The 19,240-nt window shown below is 43.1% G+C and overlaps 1 protein-coding gene across 1 annotated transcript in view; it reads right to left on the bottom strand.

Moving 5' to 3' along the window:
- The window catches only part of HS1BP3 (HCLS1 binding protein 3), a 149,157-nt gene that overhangs the window by 18,079 nt on the left and 111,838 nt on the right, over positions 1-19,240 (bottom strand). The window contains exon 6 of the mRNA XM_030195587.1: positions 14,376-14,511. Within this exon, the coding sequence (XP_030051447.1) occupies positions 14,376-14,511 (136 nt within the window). The remainder of the gene's footprint in view (positions 1-14,375; positions 14,512-19,240) is intronic.

The following is a 19,240-nucleotide window of genomic DNA, read 5'->3' as shown; positions in this document are numbered from 1 at the left end:
ATCACTTACAGGAATTTCTTTAACTTCATTAGACACTTTGCATTTTAAGAATCCAATACCTTTTGCTTGGATCTTAGCAGTCCCTGCGTTTGCAGTTTTAAGAATTCCTTCTTCTGGACACATTTCCTGAAAGAAATCCTTACAATTGGTTAAATGGCATGTGCTCCCCGAATCCAAAATCCAAGTACTTTCATTTGAATTATTATTTACCATAGTCAAAGATTTTTCTGCCATTAGAAAGCCCTTGTGTTTATCTTTGTCCTTCATACATTTCCTGGTTTGAAAATTCTTTAGTTCCATTGGCTTAGGTGAGCTAGAGGGAGTGTTTTGTGTTTCCTTACACCATTTAGATACATGTCCCTCCTTTCCACATGAGTAGCAAATCAGCTTGCCCTTGGGTGGAGTTTTCCCATAGCTCCGCCTTCCTCTGTTCTTTGCCAAGAAATTTGTTTCATTTCTCTCTGACTTGCTTTGAGAACACATCTCCTCAGAATCATTTATTATGCATTCCTGCCTTAGTTTTGATGTTGCCTGTTCAAAAGATTGCCCTTCAATGGCCTCATTTACAGACCTAAAAACATCAAACTTCTTTGATAGTGAGGTAAAAAGAAATGCTCTTTTCAATGCATCACACATGGGAATTCCTGAAAGTTCTAACTTTTGAAATGAAGACATAAGATGCATAATGTGATCATTACATTTACTTTTATCCCTTAATTTGGTTTCATTCAACTCTGCTAGCCAAATTGGTTGCTGCTTTGCATATGTAGTTGCATACATAGTTCTCAGTTTATATAAAATGTCCTTTGGTGTATCTTTTCCCTCCACTAATATGGCTTGTTTCTCTGAGAGAGCTTCCAAAAGCATGCACTTCACATAATAGTTTGCATTGTCCCATTCAGCCATATTTTCAGCTGTTCTGTCTTGGTCTAAGCATATATCTAATCTTTTTGCTCGAAGGAGACATATGAATCTTAGTTCCCACTGCTGATAATTAAACTCAGTTAATTTAGGCACCTTGAGAGAATAGAAAAATGGTGAATTTCTTCCCTCAGCCATTTTCTTAGCCTTCTGTCTGCTGTGTGGGGGGAGAGAGAGACAGACTGAATCTTTCCTTTAAAACTTAAGAGAAAAATGTGGCCTTTTTTTCTGCCTGGTAATATTTCTCTTCTTTTTCAATTCCTGAGCCCTGGGCCCATAACCCTTTTGTTGGATTATTTGTAGTAAATAATTAGCAGATTTTAGTACACACAGCTTCAGCTTTAGAAATGTTAATTTCTTTCTTCATCTCTCTCTCATTCACCCCTGAATAATTCACTGCTGAGTCACTTTAAAGTTGAAGTAACAAAACATCTGTTTACTCACAGTTTGTAGTTAGATTATAATCAGACAGGCTTATATATACATATTACTATACATTTGTATTATCAGCTCTTTCCATGTGCTTAGATGGTAATGGATGCTCACACCACCATAGATCCTCTCAGGTTAGGAGAGATCATGAGCTCCATGTGCTCCATGTGCTGCATCTGCTGTGTCTAAACCCCCACAGGAAGTTGCATAGCTGTGTGACCTCTCTAAGTAATTCACATCAGAGGTCACAGAGTAATCACAGAGAAATAATAGGTGACAGGCAATGCATGTAAAATACAATTACATTCCAACAGGATCGCAGGCTTCGCTAAAGAGGCGCTGCTTCAGTTTACCCCGGTGCTTCTCTCTGCTTGGTTTCGCGCACAGGAAGTTGCATCAAAGAAGGTGATACCAAGCAGAGAGAAGCAGTGGGGCAGATGGAAACAGCACCTCTTTAGCGCTGCACACAACTCGTTTGGTTTTCCAGGACCTGACCCGGAGGGAGGAGGAAAGGATGCAGCTGGAGCTGGACTTGGGGGAGAGGAAATGGCAGAAGAGAGGCCTGCCAGACCCGCGAGAGGAAAGAGAGAAAGCTAACTGCTTTTACCACATTCTCTGGCAACGAATTCCAGAGTTTAATTACACGTTGAGTGAAGAAAAATTTTCTCCGATTTGTTTTAAATTTAGTACTTTGCAGCTTCATTGCGTGCCCCCTAGTCCTAGTATTTTTGGATAGAGTAAACAAGCGATTCAGGTCTACCCGTTCCACTCGGATTTGTGTGCGCATCTTGTAAAGCACTGAGGAAACCTTTTAGCATGTAACTCATAAGGAGGCGTGGCCATGGGAGGGGCATGGGCGGGTCGGGGCATTCGCTAAAGATGTGGGCGGTATTACTGAAGACCGGGGATACACAACTAAATTACACGCCAGAATTTACAGAAGGGATTCAGATGGTGTAAATTCTCGCACTCAAAGTTTGACGTGGAAATGAGCTGTAAGCGGTATTCTATACATAGTCACTTAAAGTCACTTAAAGTGACTATTAATTGTTTTCTATTTTTGTTTATGATATGGGTGTTTTATATGTGGGGTGTCATGTGTTGTAGTATTACGAGATCAGGGCATGGGCGCTAGCTTGTTATAATTAGGCTACGATTAGATGTGTGCTATATAAGGTTTGTTAGTATATTCATGGTATAACAAAACATCATGTCAAGTACTGAAGTCTAGATATTTAAAGATCTGGAAGTGTATGTGCATACATTTAAAGGCGGTGGAACACTCTATGTGCCATGATGGTTCCAACACAGACACAGCCACATGTTCCCTTGGGAGCATAATGGTTGTAATGGGAATGGACTGAGCACGTTCATACACATTTTATAAATTTTTGGCATTTGTATAGATTTAAGGTACAACATAAGTAGCCTGAGGTAGATTTTACCGTTTTTTTGAGTGCCATTTACTGAATCAAGTTCTAAGTGCTTAACTGGGAGACATGCCCATAGACAGCCTATGCTCTGCCCTTGTGTATGCACTCTTGCAGCTAGGTACTATAGCACTACTTTATATAATAAAGCCTAGTGAACCAGTAACGTAACATAGTAACAGATGGCAGATAAAGACATGAACGGTCCATCCAGTCTGCCCAACAAGATAAACTCATTTTACATGGTATGTGATACTTTATATGTATACCAGAGTTTGATTTGTCCTTGCCTTTCTCAGGGAACAGACCGTAGAAGTCTGCCCAGCACTGTTCTTGTACTAAAAGTTCTGAAGCTAATGTCGAAGCCCCTTAAAATTTACACTCCAGCCCATCCACATCTATTCAGTTATGATCAGGGCATAGACCGTAGAAGACTGCCCAGCACCGGTTTTGCTTCTCAATTACCGGCGTCGCCACCTAATCTCCGCTAAGATTCTGTGGATCCATTCCTTCTAAACAGGATTCCTTTGTGTTTATCCCACGCATGTTTGAATTGGCGCATCTGAAGCACGTAAGTAGCACCTACCTCTAGGCATTACCCTCTATATATTCTTTGGAAACAGTGCAATCTGCGTGCAGAATACTTTTCCTCAAGGAAGTGTTCCATTGGATGAGACAGAGGGATTTATATGAGTAGACAGGAAGGCATTCAGCATCGTGGGAAAAATAAATAGGACAGCTCACTGGTAAATGGAAAGACAAGACCTTGAGGGGGAAAAAAAAACTGTTCTATGCGTTTACTTCTCATGGCTTTTTGAGATGCATTTAGAAAGTTGAGAACAATCTAATTTTAGAACACGCTTTGCCATCTGGATACCCAGATTTAAGCAGGGATGCTTTACAGCTATTAGCAGGGCTGAAAATCTGTCAGTATCATGAGCAATGGACCCATAGAAAAGCTAACATAAGGTTTCCTCTAGTTTTCTCCCATTCACCTCCCTTCTTATTGAGGTTTAATTGAGAACTGAATGTGATTTTTCCTTTGGTCGACTGTATTTTCTTATTGTATTTCTTTTCCTTTCTGCTGATGCTTGCTCCTTTTTTCTTTGGCATGGTAACTTGTGAAATTGTATTGCATAAGAATAATAATGATAATAATAATAAAGAAATCTGATATAATACACAGAATATAAGTGCCTGTGACATATACTGACATGTTACATACTACTACTATTACTACTTAACATTTCTAGAGCGCTACTAGGGTTACGCAGCGCTTTACAGTTTAACAAAGAAGGACAGTCCCTGCTCAAAGGAGTGTACAATCTAAAGGACGAAATGTCAAGTTGGGGCAGTCACGATTTCCTGAATAGAGGTGTAGTGGTTAGGTGCCGAAGGCGACATTGAAGAGGTGGGCTTTGAGCAAGGATTTGAAGATGGGCAGGGAGGGGGCCTGGCGTATGGGCTCAGGGAGTTTATTCCAAGCATGGGGTGAGGCGAGGCAGAAAGGGCGGAGCCTGGAGTTGACGGTGGTGGAGAAGAGTACTGAGAGGAGGGATTTGTCTTGAGAGTGGAGGTTACGGGTAGGAACGTAAGGGGAGATGAGGGTAGAGAGGTAAGGAGGGGCTGCATGAAATGCATTGAAGAAATAAATGTATTTGGATTGATTTGCAGAATTATTTTTACTTGTATATGACTTCTAATGGGAAGCTTTCAGAATGAGCCCACCGGCTCTGCCACCCAATCTCCGCTCAGAAGCTTAGCAGAGATTGGGTGGCAGAGCCGGTGGGGGAGGCGGGGCTAGTGCTGGGCAGACTTCTACGGTCTGTGCCCTGAAAATGGCAGATGCAAATCAAAGTCAGGTATACACACAAAGTAGCACATATGAGTACATCTTGTTGGGCAGACTGGATGGACCGTACAGGTCTTTCTCTGCCATCACTATGTTGCCATAAAAACAAAACAAAAATCTGCTTCAGAATATGTTTATTTTACAGTCATATGGCTTTTCTGTCTTCATTAAATACAGTAGTGTGCAAAAGTGGAGAAGTGGCCTAGTGGTTAGGGTGGTGGACTTTGGTCCTGAGGAACTGAGTTCAATTCCCACTTCAGGCACAGGCAACTCCTTGTGACTCTGGGCAAGTCACTTAACCCTCCATTGCCCCATGTAAGCCGCATTGAGCCTGCCATGAGTGGGAAAGCGCGGGGTACAAATGTAACAAAAAAGAAAAGTCTGGAATACTATTGATACAGGCAGAACCATATTGAGCTGTTGTTGCACCTTGTGTAAGTCATCCACTGGCGCTCTTTCCCCTCCCCCACCTACCAATGAGAGAAGATGATGGACAGAGAGCAATTCTTTCGCCCCCCTCCAGATTTTCACCCTGTGTAGCCACAATGCTCGCACTGCCTTTTGTACAATACTGGATGCAAGCCACCCACATTTTAGCTGGTACAAGCTACAGAATCCTGCTTCCTGGTCCTAGAGGGCTTTACCCAAGGAAAATTATAGTAGGCCGAAGGTGTAAGAGGCCTGTCTCCTGCAGTGCACAAGAAGCTGCAGAGCACATAGAGCAGGGCCCTGGTTAGATTAGCTCCTTGAATAATGGTACCTCTCTGGTATCTTTCAAATACAGGCTACAAAGCCCACTTTTTTCAGCCCGATTTTAAATCTTAATCCTTATTCTCCTATTTATACTAATATTGTTCTTTTATCGTTTCCCATAATAATTGAAGCTTCCAAATTTTGTATTTGTCCTATTTGCCTGCATTGAGCAGACAGTGCTTACTCTAGATTTTGCACACTGCTGTAGCTAATTATTAAGAACCATCACCACGTATGCTGAAGCGTCTAGGGCTCTTCAGCTTGGAGAAAAGACGGCTTAGGGGAGATATAATACAAGTCTATAAAATAATGAGTGGAGTGGAACGGGTAGACGTGAATCATTTGTTTACTCTTTCCAAAAATACTAGGACTATGGGGCATGCGATGAAGCTACAAAGTAGTAAATTCAATACGAATTGGAGAAAATGTTTCTTCACTCAATGTGTAATTAAACTCTGGAATTCGTTGCCAGAGAATGTGGTAAAGGTGGTTAGTTTAGCCGGGTTTTAAAAAGGACTGGACAGCTTCCTAAAGGAAAAGTTCATAGACCATTATTAAATTGACTTGGGGAAAATCCACTGCTATTTCTGGGATAAGCAGCATAAAATGTATTGAACATTTTGGGGATCTTGCCAGGTAGTTGTGACCTGGAGTTGGAAACAGGATGCTGGGCTTGATGGACCTTTGGTCTGTCCCAGTGTGGCAATACTTATGTACTTATCCCACTGCCATGGTGACCAGGAGAAACCATATGGATATAGAATTCCACAGCTAAGAGTTTGCAACCTGAGTCTGAGCCTGGAGAGATGTATTGAGAGGAATTTTAAATAGTGTACCTGAAGAACTTGCATTTTACAAATCTGACCTTGTAAAATAAGTACCCAAACTACGCAAATGAAAGCACCCACATTTGCACCTGATCTGAGGCACGAATAAATGTACGTGTACTCTATAAATATGTGCGTGTGTTTTTACAAAGTATCTGCATACATAGAAACTCTGTGCCCTGGAACCCCTATGAATTGAACCCTTAAAAAGTATGGGCATTATTATCAGCGTGAATATTTATACACATGCTTGCAGCCACACATTTTTCAAAAAGACGTTTTTCCATGAGGATGTTATAATGCCTCTGTATCGTTGCATGATGCGACCGCGTCTCGAATACTGTGTTCAATTCTGGTAACTGCACCTCAAATAAGATACAGTGGAATTAGAAAAGGTACAGAGAAGGGCGACGAAAATGATAAAGGGGATGGGAAGACTTCCCTATGAGAGAGGCTAAAGTGGCTAGGGCTCTTCAGTTTAGAGAAAAGACAGCTGAGGGGAGATATGATAGAGGTCTATAAAATAATGGATGGAATGGAATGGGTAGATGTGAATCACTTGTTTACTCTTTCCAAAAATACTAGGACTAGGGGGCATGAAATGAAGCTACAAATTAGCAAAGTTAAAACAAATCTGAGAAACATTTTCTTCACTCAGTGTGTAATTAAGCTCTGGAATTCGTTGCCAGAGAATGTAGTAAAAGCAGTTAGCTTAGCAGGGTTTATAAAAGGTGTGGATGGCTTCCTAAAGAAAATGTCCATAGACCATTATTAAAATGGACTTGGGGAAAATCCACTGCTTATTTCTGGATAAACAGCATAAAATGTATTGTACTTTTTTGGGATCTATCCAGGTACTGCTTAAATATTTTAAATTTAAATGCTTTACTTTTTGTCTATTAGATTGTAAGCTCTTTGAGCAGGGACTGTCTTTCTTTTGTGTTTGTACAGCGCTGCGTACACTTTGTAGCGCTCTAGAAATGTTAAATAGTAGTAGTAGTAGTAGTACTTGTGACCTGGATTGGCCACTGTTGGAAACAGGATGCTGGGCTTGATGGACCTTCGGTCTGTCCCATTATGGCAATACTTATGTACTTATGTGTAAGAGAGAATTACATGCAAATAGCTTTTCTAGGGTCATACTGTCAGCAGCAAATATGAGATTGAACTGGGGGTTACAAGTAGGACAATTCAGTGGAAGACCATCCGAGGCATGGCCCCAATACCGTTCCCTTTATGGGTTGCCACCACTGCCTCGCCTAAGGTCAATATCCTTCAGTTGCTGACTCCTTCCACGTGAGTTGACCTCTATGACTGAAGGAGTCCTTATGACCGTGAGTCATACGAGCCAGCTCTGTGGGTGCCAGCGGGTGGTGAGCACCCCTAATATCGAGCAAGCTCCTTCACTGTGTCCAGAGAAGGGTTAATTTGCACTGTGTTTGGCACCCCCTCTTCCAATCATCTTAAAATGTTGGCACCTACAGTGGTGGAAATAAGTATTTGATCCCTTGCTGATTTTGTAAGTTTGCCCACTGACAAAGACATGAGCAGCCCATAATTGAAGGGTAGGTTATTGGTAACAGTGAGAGATAGCACATCACAAATTAAATCCGGAAAATCACATTGTGGAAAGTATATGAATTTATTTGCATTCTGCAGAGGGAAATAAGTATTTAATCCCTCTGGCAAACAAGACCTAATACTTGGTGGCAAAACCCTTGTTGGCAAGCACAGCGGTCAGACGTCTTCTGTAGTTGATGATGAGGTTTGCACACATGTCAGGAGGAATTTTGGTCCACTCCTCTTTGCAGATCATCTCTAAATCATTAAGAGTTCTGGGCTGTCGCTTGGCAACTCGCAGCTTCAGCTCCCTCCATAAGTTTTCAATGGGATTAAGGTCTGGTGACTGGCTAGGCCACTCCATGACCCTAATGTGCTTCTTCCTGAGCCACTCCTTTGTTGCCTTGGCTGTATGTTTTGGGTCATTGTCGTGCTGGAAGACCCAGCCACGACCCATTTTTAAGGCCCTGGCGGAGGGAAGGAGGTTGTCACTCAGAATTGTACGGTACATGGCCCCATCCATTCTCCCATTGATGCGGTGAAGTAGTCCTGTGCCCTTAGCAGAGAAACACCCCCAAAACATAACATTTCCACCTCCATGCTTGACAGTGGGGACGGTGTTCTTTGGGTCATAGGCAGCATTTCTCTTCCTCCAAACACGGCGAGTTGAGTTCATGCCAAAGAGCTCAATTTTTGTCTCATCTGACCACAGCACCTTCTCCCAATCACTCTCGGCATCATCCAGGTGTTCACTGGCAAACTTCAGACGGGCCGTCACATGTGCCTTCCGGAGCAGGGGGACCTTGCGGGCACTGCAGGATTGCAATCCGTTATGTCGTAATGTGTTACCAATGGTTTTCGTGGTGACAGTGGTCCCAGCTGCCTTGAGATCATTGACAAGTTCCCCCCTTGTAGTTGTAGGCTGATTTCTAACCTTCCTCATGATCAAGGATACCCCACGAGGTGAGATTTTGCGTGGAGCCCCAGATCTTTGTCGATTGACAGTCATTTTGTACTTCTTCCATTTTCTTACTATGGCACCAACAGTTGTCTCCTTCTCGCCCAGCGTCTTACTGATGGTTTTGTAGCCCATTCCAGCCTTGTGCAGGTGTATGATCTTGTCCCTGACATCCTTAGACAGCTCCTTGCTCTTGGCCATTTTGTAGAGGTTAGAGTCTGACTGATTCACTGAGTCTGTGGACAGGTGTCTTTCATACAGGTGACCATTGCCGACAGCTGTCTGTCATGCAGGTAACGAGTTGATTTGGAGCATCTACCTGGTCTGTAGGGGCCAGATCTCTTACTGGTTGGTGGGGGATCAAATACTTATTTCCCTCTGCAGAATGCAAATAAATTCATATACTTTCCACAATGTGATTTTCCGGATTTAATTTGTGATGTGCTATCTCTCACTGTTACCAATAACCTACCCTTCAATTATGGGCTGCTCATGTCTTTGTCAGTGGGCAAACTTACAAAATCAGCAAGGGATCAAATACTTATTTCCACCACTGTATACCCGTGGGCTATAGGGTGCTAAACCAGTTCCACCAAAGGATATCTACAGATTGCAGGTTAGAATATATGCGAGTCTGAATGGAAAAAACTGGTATAATCAATTGACGATTTATGAAAAAGAAAATCTGAGTATGTTTCTAAGTTTTCACTTTTCTACCTTTACTTTTTTGGTGGACCTGAGGTTAGAAATGCTGTAATGAACCCTGAGTAATGCCACAGTTCTTGTAAAAGCTGTAAAAAAAAAAATGTATTCTTAATGATTTGACACACTTTCAAAAGAACTGGTTTATTTTCTACTTTTTTGTCTATTTTTGCCAGTCCTTTTCCCCCACCAGAAATATGCTGAGTATGTCTACAGTCTGGTATTCCTTGTGTCTGGCCTTCTTGAGCTGTTGTGCTTAAATACAGTATGCAATACTTTAAATTACTATATGTCGTTGATAGCTGTTTCCAAAAAGCTATTAGCACGCAATCTTACATACTGGCACAGAAACCTTCAATTTAACCCACAGAATAACCCTCTCTTGCTGCTCCATTTCTTTTCAACAAAAGGTGTCAAGTCTGAGTTACTGTTATTAAGCCAGGTTAAAAATCAAATAACTCCGGAGCCTCTGGCATGGGTGTAGAAAGAAGACTTAATCACCTGCGAAGTAAATGAATTGTGCTACAAAACTACCACAGGCTTTCACTCCCAGCCAAGAAAAAAAATGGCAATAATTAAAAAAAAAAATTAAAAGAATTCTTTCTGTTCTGGTGACAGAGGAGGTATGGGAATTTTTTTCTACTTTTCTTTGTAATGACGTGAAACATCAGGGCTTGACTTGAAGAGCTGTTTTCTCCTGGACACCTTTCAGAAATGTGCTTCCATTTTCAAAGGCCTTTTTTGGTCATTAAGAGATGCAAATGTTACTCTAGAAGTTAATCTAGAAATGTACTTATTTTCAACCAGTGTCTCCGCACTCATATACCCCCCTCTCCTCAAATCACTTAATTGGTTCCCTATAAGTTTCCGAATACAATTCAAGTTTCTCATACTGACTTACAAGTGTATTTGTTGTGCAGCTTCTCCGTATCTCTCCTTATACCCCTTTTTAGGAACTCTGCTCATCTGGTGAGTAGAGGGCGACTGAAACCGAATCTGCAGCAGAAATTTGCTGCTTGTGGAACCCGGTCCTGCTATCCCATGTTAGAAGGGCTCGAGAGGCACTGTAGGTTTTACCACTTACTCACTCTGGTCCTGTCAGATCATCCACTCAGGAAACACACGACACTCAGAGGATTAAAAGAACTGGAACAATTTATTAATTTCTGAACTGATGGTTTCCACTGCATTGGTCTTTATACAGTTCAATTATGATTTCATATTGCTTTCCAGATGATCATAAGCAATTATATAATTCTGGGCTAACACACATACTTAACCCTGTCCTGCAGCTCAATTAGGATACAGATCGGATTTCACACTCCTGATGTACTTCAAGGCCAGGCTTCCAGTAACTACCTACTCCGTTCGGGCTGCCACCCCGAAGGTCTCGCTATCAGCTAGGGGTAGACTACAATTCCACCCGACCCCCAAAATTGGATGGCATTTGCTAGGGAATCAATGCTTATTTGAGCGACAGTTCAAAATCCCAAGAAACCAGTCTTTTGATTGAAACGCTGCATTTTATATAAGCGTCAGCGTCGGGTGTAAGAAAACTTTGACCAGCGCTGAGCCTGTAAATGCAGGATATGTAGTCGCTTATTTTCTTTCTTTTTTTGAGATACATTTATAATAGACGTTTAAATTAAAAAGTTGATGTACATAACAGTGGTTTGGGTTCCTGGGGGCAAATGATTGATTACATGCAGTAGGCTCAAGGGGTTAGAATAGCTCTGCTTTATAGGAGACCTAATAGATTGTTATCTGATGCCTCTGGGTCCTTTTTCTTCTTTTTTTCTACATATGTCATGCAGGGGCGTAGCCAGACTTTGGCGGGAGGGGGTTCCAGCGCCCAAGGTGAGGGGGCACATTTTAGCCCCCCTGCCGATCCCCCCATTGCTACCCCGCACAACAACTTTGACCCCCCCCCCACCATTGCCGACCCTCCCTTCCGACGACCCCCCCTCCAGCTGCCGCCTACCTTTGTTGTACAACGTGCAGGACGTCAGACTAGAACGAAGCCTTGCGCGGGATTGGGAAGAAGAGGACCTTGGCTCGGCTGGCGGGGGTTGGGGTCCCCCGCCAGCAAAGGTAGACGGTGGGGGGTCGTCGTGTCGTCGGCAGAGGGGTCCAGGGGCAAATTTACGGGGGCCCAGGCCCCCATGGCACCATACTGGCTACGCCCCTGATGTCAGTGTTCTTTGTTCCCTTTGGGTACACACTTTTTGGGACTCTGCCAGGTACTTGTGACCTAGATTGGCCACTGTTAAAAACAAGATAATGAGCTAGATGAATTCATTTCTTATACTCTCTCCCCCCCCCCCCCCCCCCCCCCACACACATCTTTGGACTTTCTTGAAGGAAGGAAGGAAGCAAGGAAGACATTGGATATCTCCCTATACTCATTTTTATACGTCTCTCCAATTTTGAAGAACACTAAATACTAGGGTCTCTCAGATTAGCTCAACTTTTCATTACTTTTGAGTGGCACATCTCTAGAAAGCAACCCCCCCCCCCCCCCCCCCCCGATGTTCCTCCTGATATTGCAGAGAAAGCACATTTTGGCATCCTGCTACAAGTGTAAAGGCTTTTAAAAGACATAGAGGGGCATTTTCAAAAGGCCTTCCAAGTCTAAATTGGGACGTTCTGCTCATAACATCCATAAAAAATATCCACCTTACAGCCATTTTTGAACAGGAAATATGTCTTGGTTTTCTAGTCGAAAATACATGATAATGTACAAAATGAAAAGCCATTTTAGAAACAAACGTCCAAATTATTAACGCTAAAAAATCAGGGGCAAAGATGTCTGATTGGCAGCATTTAAAAAGAAAATGGCCACATGAACATTCTTGCAGAGCAGAGGAGCAGCCAAGTGGTTAATGCAGTGAACTGTAAACCAGGGCTTCCAGGCTCATATCCTCTACAACTCTTATTTTAAATGCTAAGCCCTCCAAGAACAACAAAATACCTACTGAATTTGACTGTACACCACTTCAATAGTCTTCAGGCCTGCAGTTGTCATAAATATTTAGGTATATGTCTGTTTCTGGAGGGCTCACAATTTAAAGGAAAAAAAAAGAGAGATAAAGTGGGAATTTAACCTGTGTCCCCTAGTTTACAGTTCATTGTAGGCTACTCCTCAGACTTGCTTTCTGTTTTGTTAAGAATGCCCACCACTGGGGGATTCATGAGGGGGTCATGCCTTAATCCCTCCAGTGGTTAGCTGCTCAATCAAAGCATCTTTTAGAGAATGTCCTATTAGCATGGGGACTTCTTCTTCCGGGGGTGGGGGCAGGAAAAGCTGGCATCTGTGAGATCATGATACTGGGTCATCAACCGCATACAGCAGCATTTACCCCCACATTCCTTAACCCTCTCTTGAAAGCAGATGTCCATCTTTATGCATAGGGAAACCAGGTCATCCAAACTGGTGGGGAGATTCCATCCCGCCAGTTCAACCTTAATGTGGCCCACCAGGCCATGCCAAAAGACGGCTACCTGGGACTCCTGATTTCACTGCAGATCAGAAACCAGGGTACAGAATTGAATGGCATACTGGCCCACAATTAGGGCCTCTTGTTGTAGGCGCAGGAGCTCAGAAGCTACCGAGGAAAGATGCCCCGGCTCACTGAATATCTGCCGGAAGCATACCAGGAAGGTAGCCAAGTTGGACATTAGTGGGTCATTCTGCTCCCACAGGGAAGAGGCCCAAGCCAGTGCTTGCCCAAAAAGGAGAGAGACTATAAAGGTAATCTTGACTCGATCCATAGGAAAGCTAGAGGGCTGTAGTTCAAAGTCCATCAAACATTGGTTAATAAATCCTCGGCACACATTGAGGTTCCCTTCAAAGCGTGGTGGTGCCGAGAGTTGAGGCTGAGACACCGGGTAAGTTGGAGGTTGCACCGCTGGAGAGGATTCTGGAGGTGGGTTTGGACCCGGAGGGCCTGAGGTTTGCATCACTGCAATCTGAGCACAGACCCTCTGAAGGGTTTCCGTAATCTGCTGAAGTTGAGTACATTGCTGCTGGACCTCCTGGCGAGGTCCTGGAGACGCTGGAGCTGGTTCATACAGCTGGCTAGGTCCTGAACAGAATCAGAAAGTTGTTGAAGCTGGAAGGCCAGCTGCTGGAGCAGCTGCAAGGCAGGTGATTCGTCCGAGCTTATGGCTTTTGCAATCTGTCACGACTTGGGGTGAGCCCTTTGGTCGCAGCTGAGTTGATGCTATCTAGCCAACCCGAGGGCTGGCTAGGCCCCAACTGGCAGTGGGTGACACACCTGGGCAAGGCTGGAGCTTGAAGACAGGACTGGAGTTTGGAGTCAGGGTTGGAGCAAGGCAGGGAACAAAGCTAGAACACAGAGCAGGAGCAGGGCTAGAACAAGACACAGGCAGGAACAGGAGACAAATTGGAGCAAAGCTGCAACATACACTAGACAATTCTAGGAGACCTATTGCAAAGGCATCTCCTTGCCCTTCCTCAAATACTACTAAACATCAGCTAGCGCCCTCTTGCAGAGCTATTCCAGAAAGTAAACAGATCCTTCTTGGCACGGAATGCTGCTGGAGACCACAGAGAACAGGTGAGGGGCGTGCCATAGATGTTTTGTTGGCCATTTTGAGATGAGCCCCATAGTGTAAAAGACAAAATTGGAGAACCATCTATTTCATAATTGAAACCAGTGGATGTTATCAATTGTACTACCTCTAAAACATTTTCTTGGAATTTTCAATGTTTAAGGCTAAATTCATCCTACTTTAAGGTTTATATCTTTCCTGAACTGACTTACTCATATAACTACCAGAAATCATGCTGATATTCGCTTAAATCATCAGAATGTCAAACATGGTTACTGTGAAATACTTCATTGTTTCTAAACTGCATACTACCCAAGTAAGCCTTGAGCACAAATTAACTGTTATAGGAAATCTTAATTAAATACCGGAATAACTCCTCCATGTCCTCTTCAAGGCTCGAGCGAAACACCTCCTTTTTGCTGCTGTAAGCAGTTGGCAGCAACAGTGAATCACCACATTTAACCATTCCACCAAGGTCTGGATCATCAAATAACTTCAGATCTTTGAAAACAAGCAGAATGCTCTGAGTGGTTAACAAACACAGTTCAAACAGAAAAACCTGCCAATCGGGAAATAGAAAAATATATTGGACCCTCCCCCTCCCCCCCATTTGCACTCAATAAAATTAAATTAGACCAGATGCTGTGTTGGAAACAGATTATTGCAAAATCAATTTTTATCCAGTGCCTATGGCAGAAAATCTGATAAATGTGACCGTTTATAGACGTGTAGCAGTTCCACAGTATATCAATAATCCCAACCTGACAAAAGCAACAATATCCATATGGAAATTTTGTTTACTCTGCATTCAAGTCCCATGACCTCCTGTTCCTTTATTTATTTTATTTTTTTTATTCATGCATGCTTGCATCCCACTATTATCCAAAAACAAATGTCAGTTCAAAGTGGCTTACAATTTACATTTTGGTGGAGTTACAATAGTGTTGTGCAATGTGGAGAGGGCATCTATAGTTTGTGTGGTTATTCATAGAATTTTTGAAGAGATAGATTTGAAGAGGAAAAGGCAGTGGTAGCTTTTGTGTTCAGCTGTAGAGTTTTGATGTTGTTTATTTATTTATTTTTTTTTATATTTTTTATTTTGCATTTTCAAAGTTATACAAGCCAAAGTTTAAACACTACAATTTGCCAAAGTACATTAACTGGTCAAATCGTCAACATTGCCAATTCTTAACCAATATCAATAATGTATCTTCTGACAAAATTCCCATGCCCCCCCACCCCCCCCCTCAACTCCCCTACTTCACTCTTCTGCAAATTATGTGGCATCAGGGTTTTACAGTGGTAGCCCTCCAAGTTGTATAAGGTTCCCAGATCTTTTGATGTTGAGTCAAACGCCCTTTTTTTAAGGCTGTAAGTTTCGACATCAATTGAATATACTCCAATTTTCCCAATACCACTGAGGTGTCCAGCAGTCTCGGTTTTTTCCAGGCCGCTGCAAGTACTAATTTGCCTGCTACAAACACCTGGGTGGCAAATTGGTGTATATGCCGTGGTATATTGGGTGGTTTAAAATGTAATAGGCAATATTCCATTTTCACCTGATAATGTAAAGTAGTCACTGAGCAAATAAAATCTACAATGCTTGCCCAATATCTTTGCGCGTGTATACAGGACCACCAGACATGATACATATCACCCTCCTCTCCACAGTCCCTCCAGCAGTCTGCTGAGCTTAATCGAAACATTTTAGCCAAACGGCTGGGGGTGTAGTACCAGCTATATAAAATCTTATGTCCATTCTCTACCATGGTGCTGGATACTGACACCCGCAGCAAAGATTTAAAAACCTTTGCCCATTGTGAAGGGTTATGTTGTGGGTTGTTCCCATAGCTAGGTCCCATTTTTGTGTATAGTATTCTACTGGGTACTCTCGTGCCAATAGGGCTTTGTATATTCTAGTAATACACCCTCGTCCTCCTCCTCCCGTCATCCCCCTTTCCAACTGTGTTTCAGTTAGCTCAAGTTCCTCTCCCGCTTTTCGTTTAATAAAATTTTGCACCCTGACATAGTGGAAGGCCTGAAGCGGGGAGAGCTCATATTCCTGACACAATTCCTGATACGTATGAATCCTATCTTCTTTACACATTTGTCCCAGTTCATACAGCCCCATTTCTTCCCAGTCTTTATATACCTTGCCAAATTCTTCAGAGCCGAACTGAGAAGCAAATCTAAGGTAAGCATGTTGAAAGTAAGTGCGCTCTGGGAAGAATTTTTCCCTTATCATAATCCATATTACTAAAGGCCATTGTAGAAGATAGGGGCTTCTCTGGCTTAGTTCCTTAAATGTCTGTTTGGGCAGCCATGGGATCGCCCTAAGTGGGTATGGTTCCAACCAGTGTTGTTCAATGCCCACCCATATCTTCTCTGTGTTCTGGGACCAAGTTGCTAAGAGCCTGATGTGTGCCGCACAGTAGTAATCATAAAAGGAAGGAACCCCCATACCTCCTCTGTCTCGGGGTTGGTACATTGTGTCTCGTTTTACCCTGGGCGGTCTTTTCCTCCAAATAAAGGAGAAGACTTTGCCTTGTAGGCCTCAAAAGAAGGCATCAGGTATGTCTATGGGTAGTGCCATGAATAAATATAGCAATTTCGGAAGCATTATCATCTTAACAGCATTAATCCTGCCCACCCAGGATAGTGTCAGGCCCTCCCATCTTTCCATTTCCCGGAATAAGTCACGTACCTTACCCGGGAAATTATGCTCGAATAGGTCCTCTATTTGGCGTGTTATATTTATCCCCAAGTATCTAATGTAATTAGATGCCCATTTATAAGGGAATTGCCTTTTCAGTAAAACTAGGGGCGATCAAGGAAGACAAAGACATAGCGGAGAGACTGAATGAATTCTTTGCTTCGGTCTTCACCGAGGAAGATTTGGGTGGGATACCGGTGTCGGAAATGGTATTTCAAGCGGACGAGTCAGAGAAATTTACTGACTTCACGGTAAACCTGGAGGACGTAATGGGGCAGTTCGGCAAACTGAAGAGTAGCAAATCTCCTGGACCAGATGGTATTCTTCCTAGGGTACTGATAGAACTGAAAAATGAGCTTGCGGAGCTACTGCTAGTGATATGCAACTTATCCTTAAAATCGAGCGTGGTACCGGAAGATTGGAGGGTGGCCAATGTAACGCCCATTTTTTAAAAAGGCTCCAGGGGAGATCCAGGAAATTATAGACCGGTGAGTCTGACGTCGGTGCCGGGGAAAATGGTAGAGGCTATTATTAAAAACAAAATTACAGAGCACATCCGAGGACATGGATTACTGAGACCGAGTCAGCACGGCTTTTGTGTGGGGAAATCTTGCCTGACCAATTTACTTCAATTCTTTGAAGGAGTAAACAAACATGTGGACAAAGGGGAGCCGGTTGATATTGTGTATCTGGATTTTCAAAAGGCGTTTGACAAGGTACCTCATGAAAGGCTACAGAGGAAATTAGAGGGTCATGGGATAGGAGGAAATGTCCTATTGTGGATTAAAAACTGGTTGAAGGATAGGAAACAGAGAGTGGGGTTAAATGGGCAGTATTCACAATGGAGAAGGGTAGTTAGTGGGGTTCCTCAGGGGTCTGTGCTAGGACCGCTGCTTTTTAATATATTTATAAATGATTTAGAGATGGGAGTAACTAGCGAGGTAATTACATTTGCTGATGACACAAAGTTATTCAAAGTCGTTAACTCGCGACAGGATTGTGAAAAATTACAAGAGGACCTTACGAGACTGGGAGACTGGGCGGCTAAATGGCAGATGACGTTTAATGTGAGCAAGTGCAAGGTGATGCATGTGGGAAAAAAAGAACCCGAATTATAGCTACGTCATGCAAGGTTCCACGTTAGGAGTTACGGACCAAGAAAGGGATCTGGGTGTCGTCGTCGATAACACACTGAAACCTTCTGCTCAGTGTGCTGCTGCGGCTAGGAAAGCGAATAGAATGTTGGGTATTATTAGGAAAGGTATGGAAAACAGGTGTGAGGATGTTATAATGCCATTGTATTGCTCCATGGTGCGACCGCATCTTGAGTATTGTGTTCAATTCTGGTCGCCGCATCTCAAGAAAGATATAGTAGAATTGGAAAAGGTGCAGCGAAGGGCGACTAAAATGATAGCGGGGATGGGACGACTTCCCTAGGAAAAAAGACTAAGGAGGCTAGGGCTATTCAGCTCGGAGAAGAGACGGCTGAGGGGAGACATGATAGAGGTATATAAAATAATGAGTGGAGTGGAACAGGTGGATGTGAAGCATCTGTTCACGCTTTCCAAAAATACTAGGACTAGGGGGCATGCGATTAAACTACAGTGTAGTAAATTTAAAACAAATTGGAGAAAATTTTTCTTCACCCAACGTGTAATTAAACTCTGGAATTCATTGCCGGAAAATGTGGTGAAGGCGGTTAGCTTAGCAGAGTTTAAAAAGGGGTTGGACGGTTTCCTAAAGGACAAGTCCATAAACTGCTACTAAACGGACTTGGAAAAATCCAAAATCCCAGGAATAACATGTATAGAATGTTTGTACGTTTGGGAAGCTTGCCAGGTGCCCTTGGCCTGGATTGGCCGCTGTCATGGACAGGATGCTGGGCTCGATGGACCCTTGGTCTTTTCCCAGTATGGCATTACTTATGTACTTATGTACTTATTCACATCAAGTGCCTCGGATTTGTCAAAATTAATTTTGAAACCCGATATTGCCCCATAACTTTGTATCTCTTCTCCTATCACTGGGAGGGCCCTTTGAGGATCTTTTAGGGTGAGGAGAATGTCATCTGCGAAAAGAAGTATCTTAGTTTCAATGCCCCCTCCTCTAAGGCCCTTTATCTCTTGATTAGCTCGAATCTTGGCGGCCAGTGGCTCCATCACTAGCGCAAACAGTAAGGGCGACAGAGCGCAACCCTGTCTGGTACCTCTGTGTAGGAGAAATGGACGTGTCAGTGTCCCATTAACGCGCACTGCCGCCGACGGGCTTTGGTAGATGAGATGGAGCCACTCTACAAACCTCCCTTTAATTCCCACCTTATCCAATACTGCGAACAAAAAAGGCCAACCGACTCTATCGAAGGCCTTTTCCGCGTCTAAAGATAATATACAAAGTGGTGATTTAAGTATGTGGGCCCCCTGTACTACCTGCAATATTCTCTGGATATTGTCAAACGTCTGCCGTGTGTGAACAAAGCCTGACTGATCTTCATGTATAAGTTGTGGAAGGTATTTCTGA

This window comes from Microcaecilia unicolor, chromosome 3 (genome assembly GCF_901765095.1).
Source record: "Microcaecilia unicolor chromosome 3, aMicUni1.1, whole genome shotgun sequence".
In the NCBI taxonomy this organism is placed as follows: Eukaryota; Metazoa; Chordata; class Amphibia; order Gymnophiona; family Siphonopidae; genus Microcaecilia; species Microcaecilia unicolor.
Note: the sequence above shows the minus strand (reverse complement) of the source record. Positions and strands in the feature narration are given on the sequence as shown.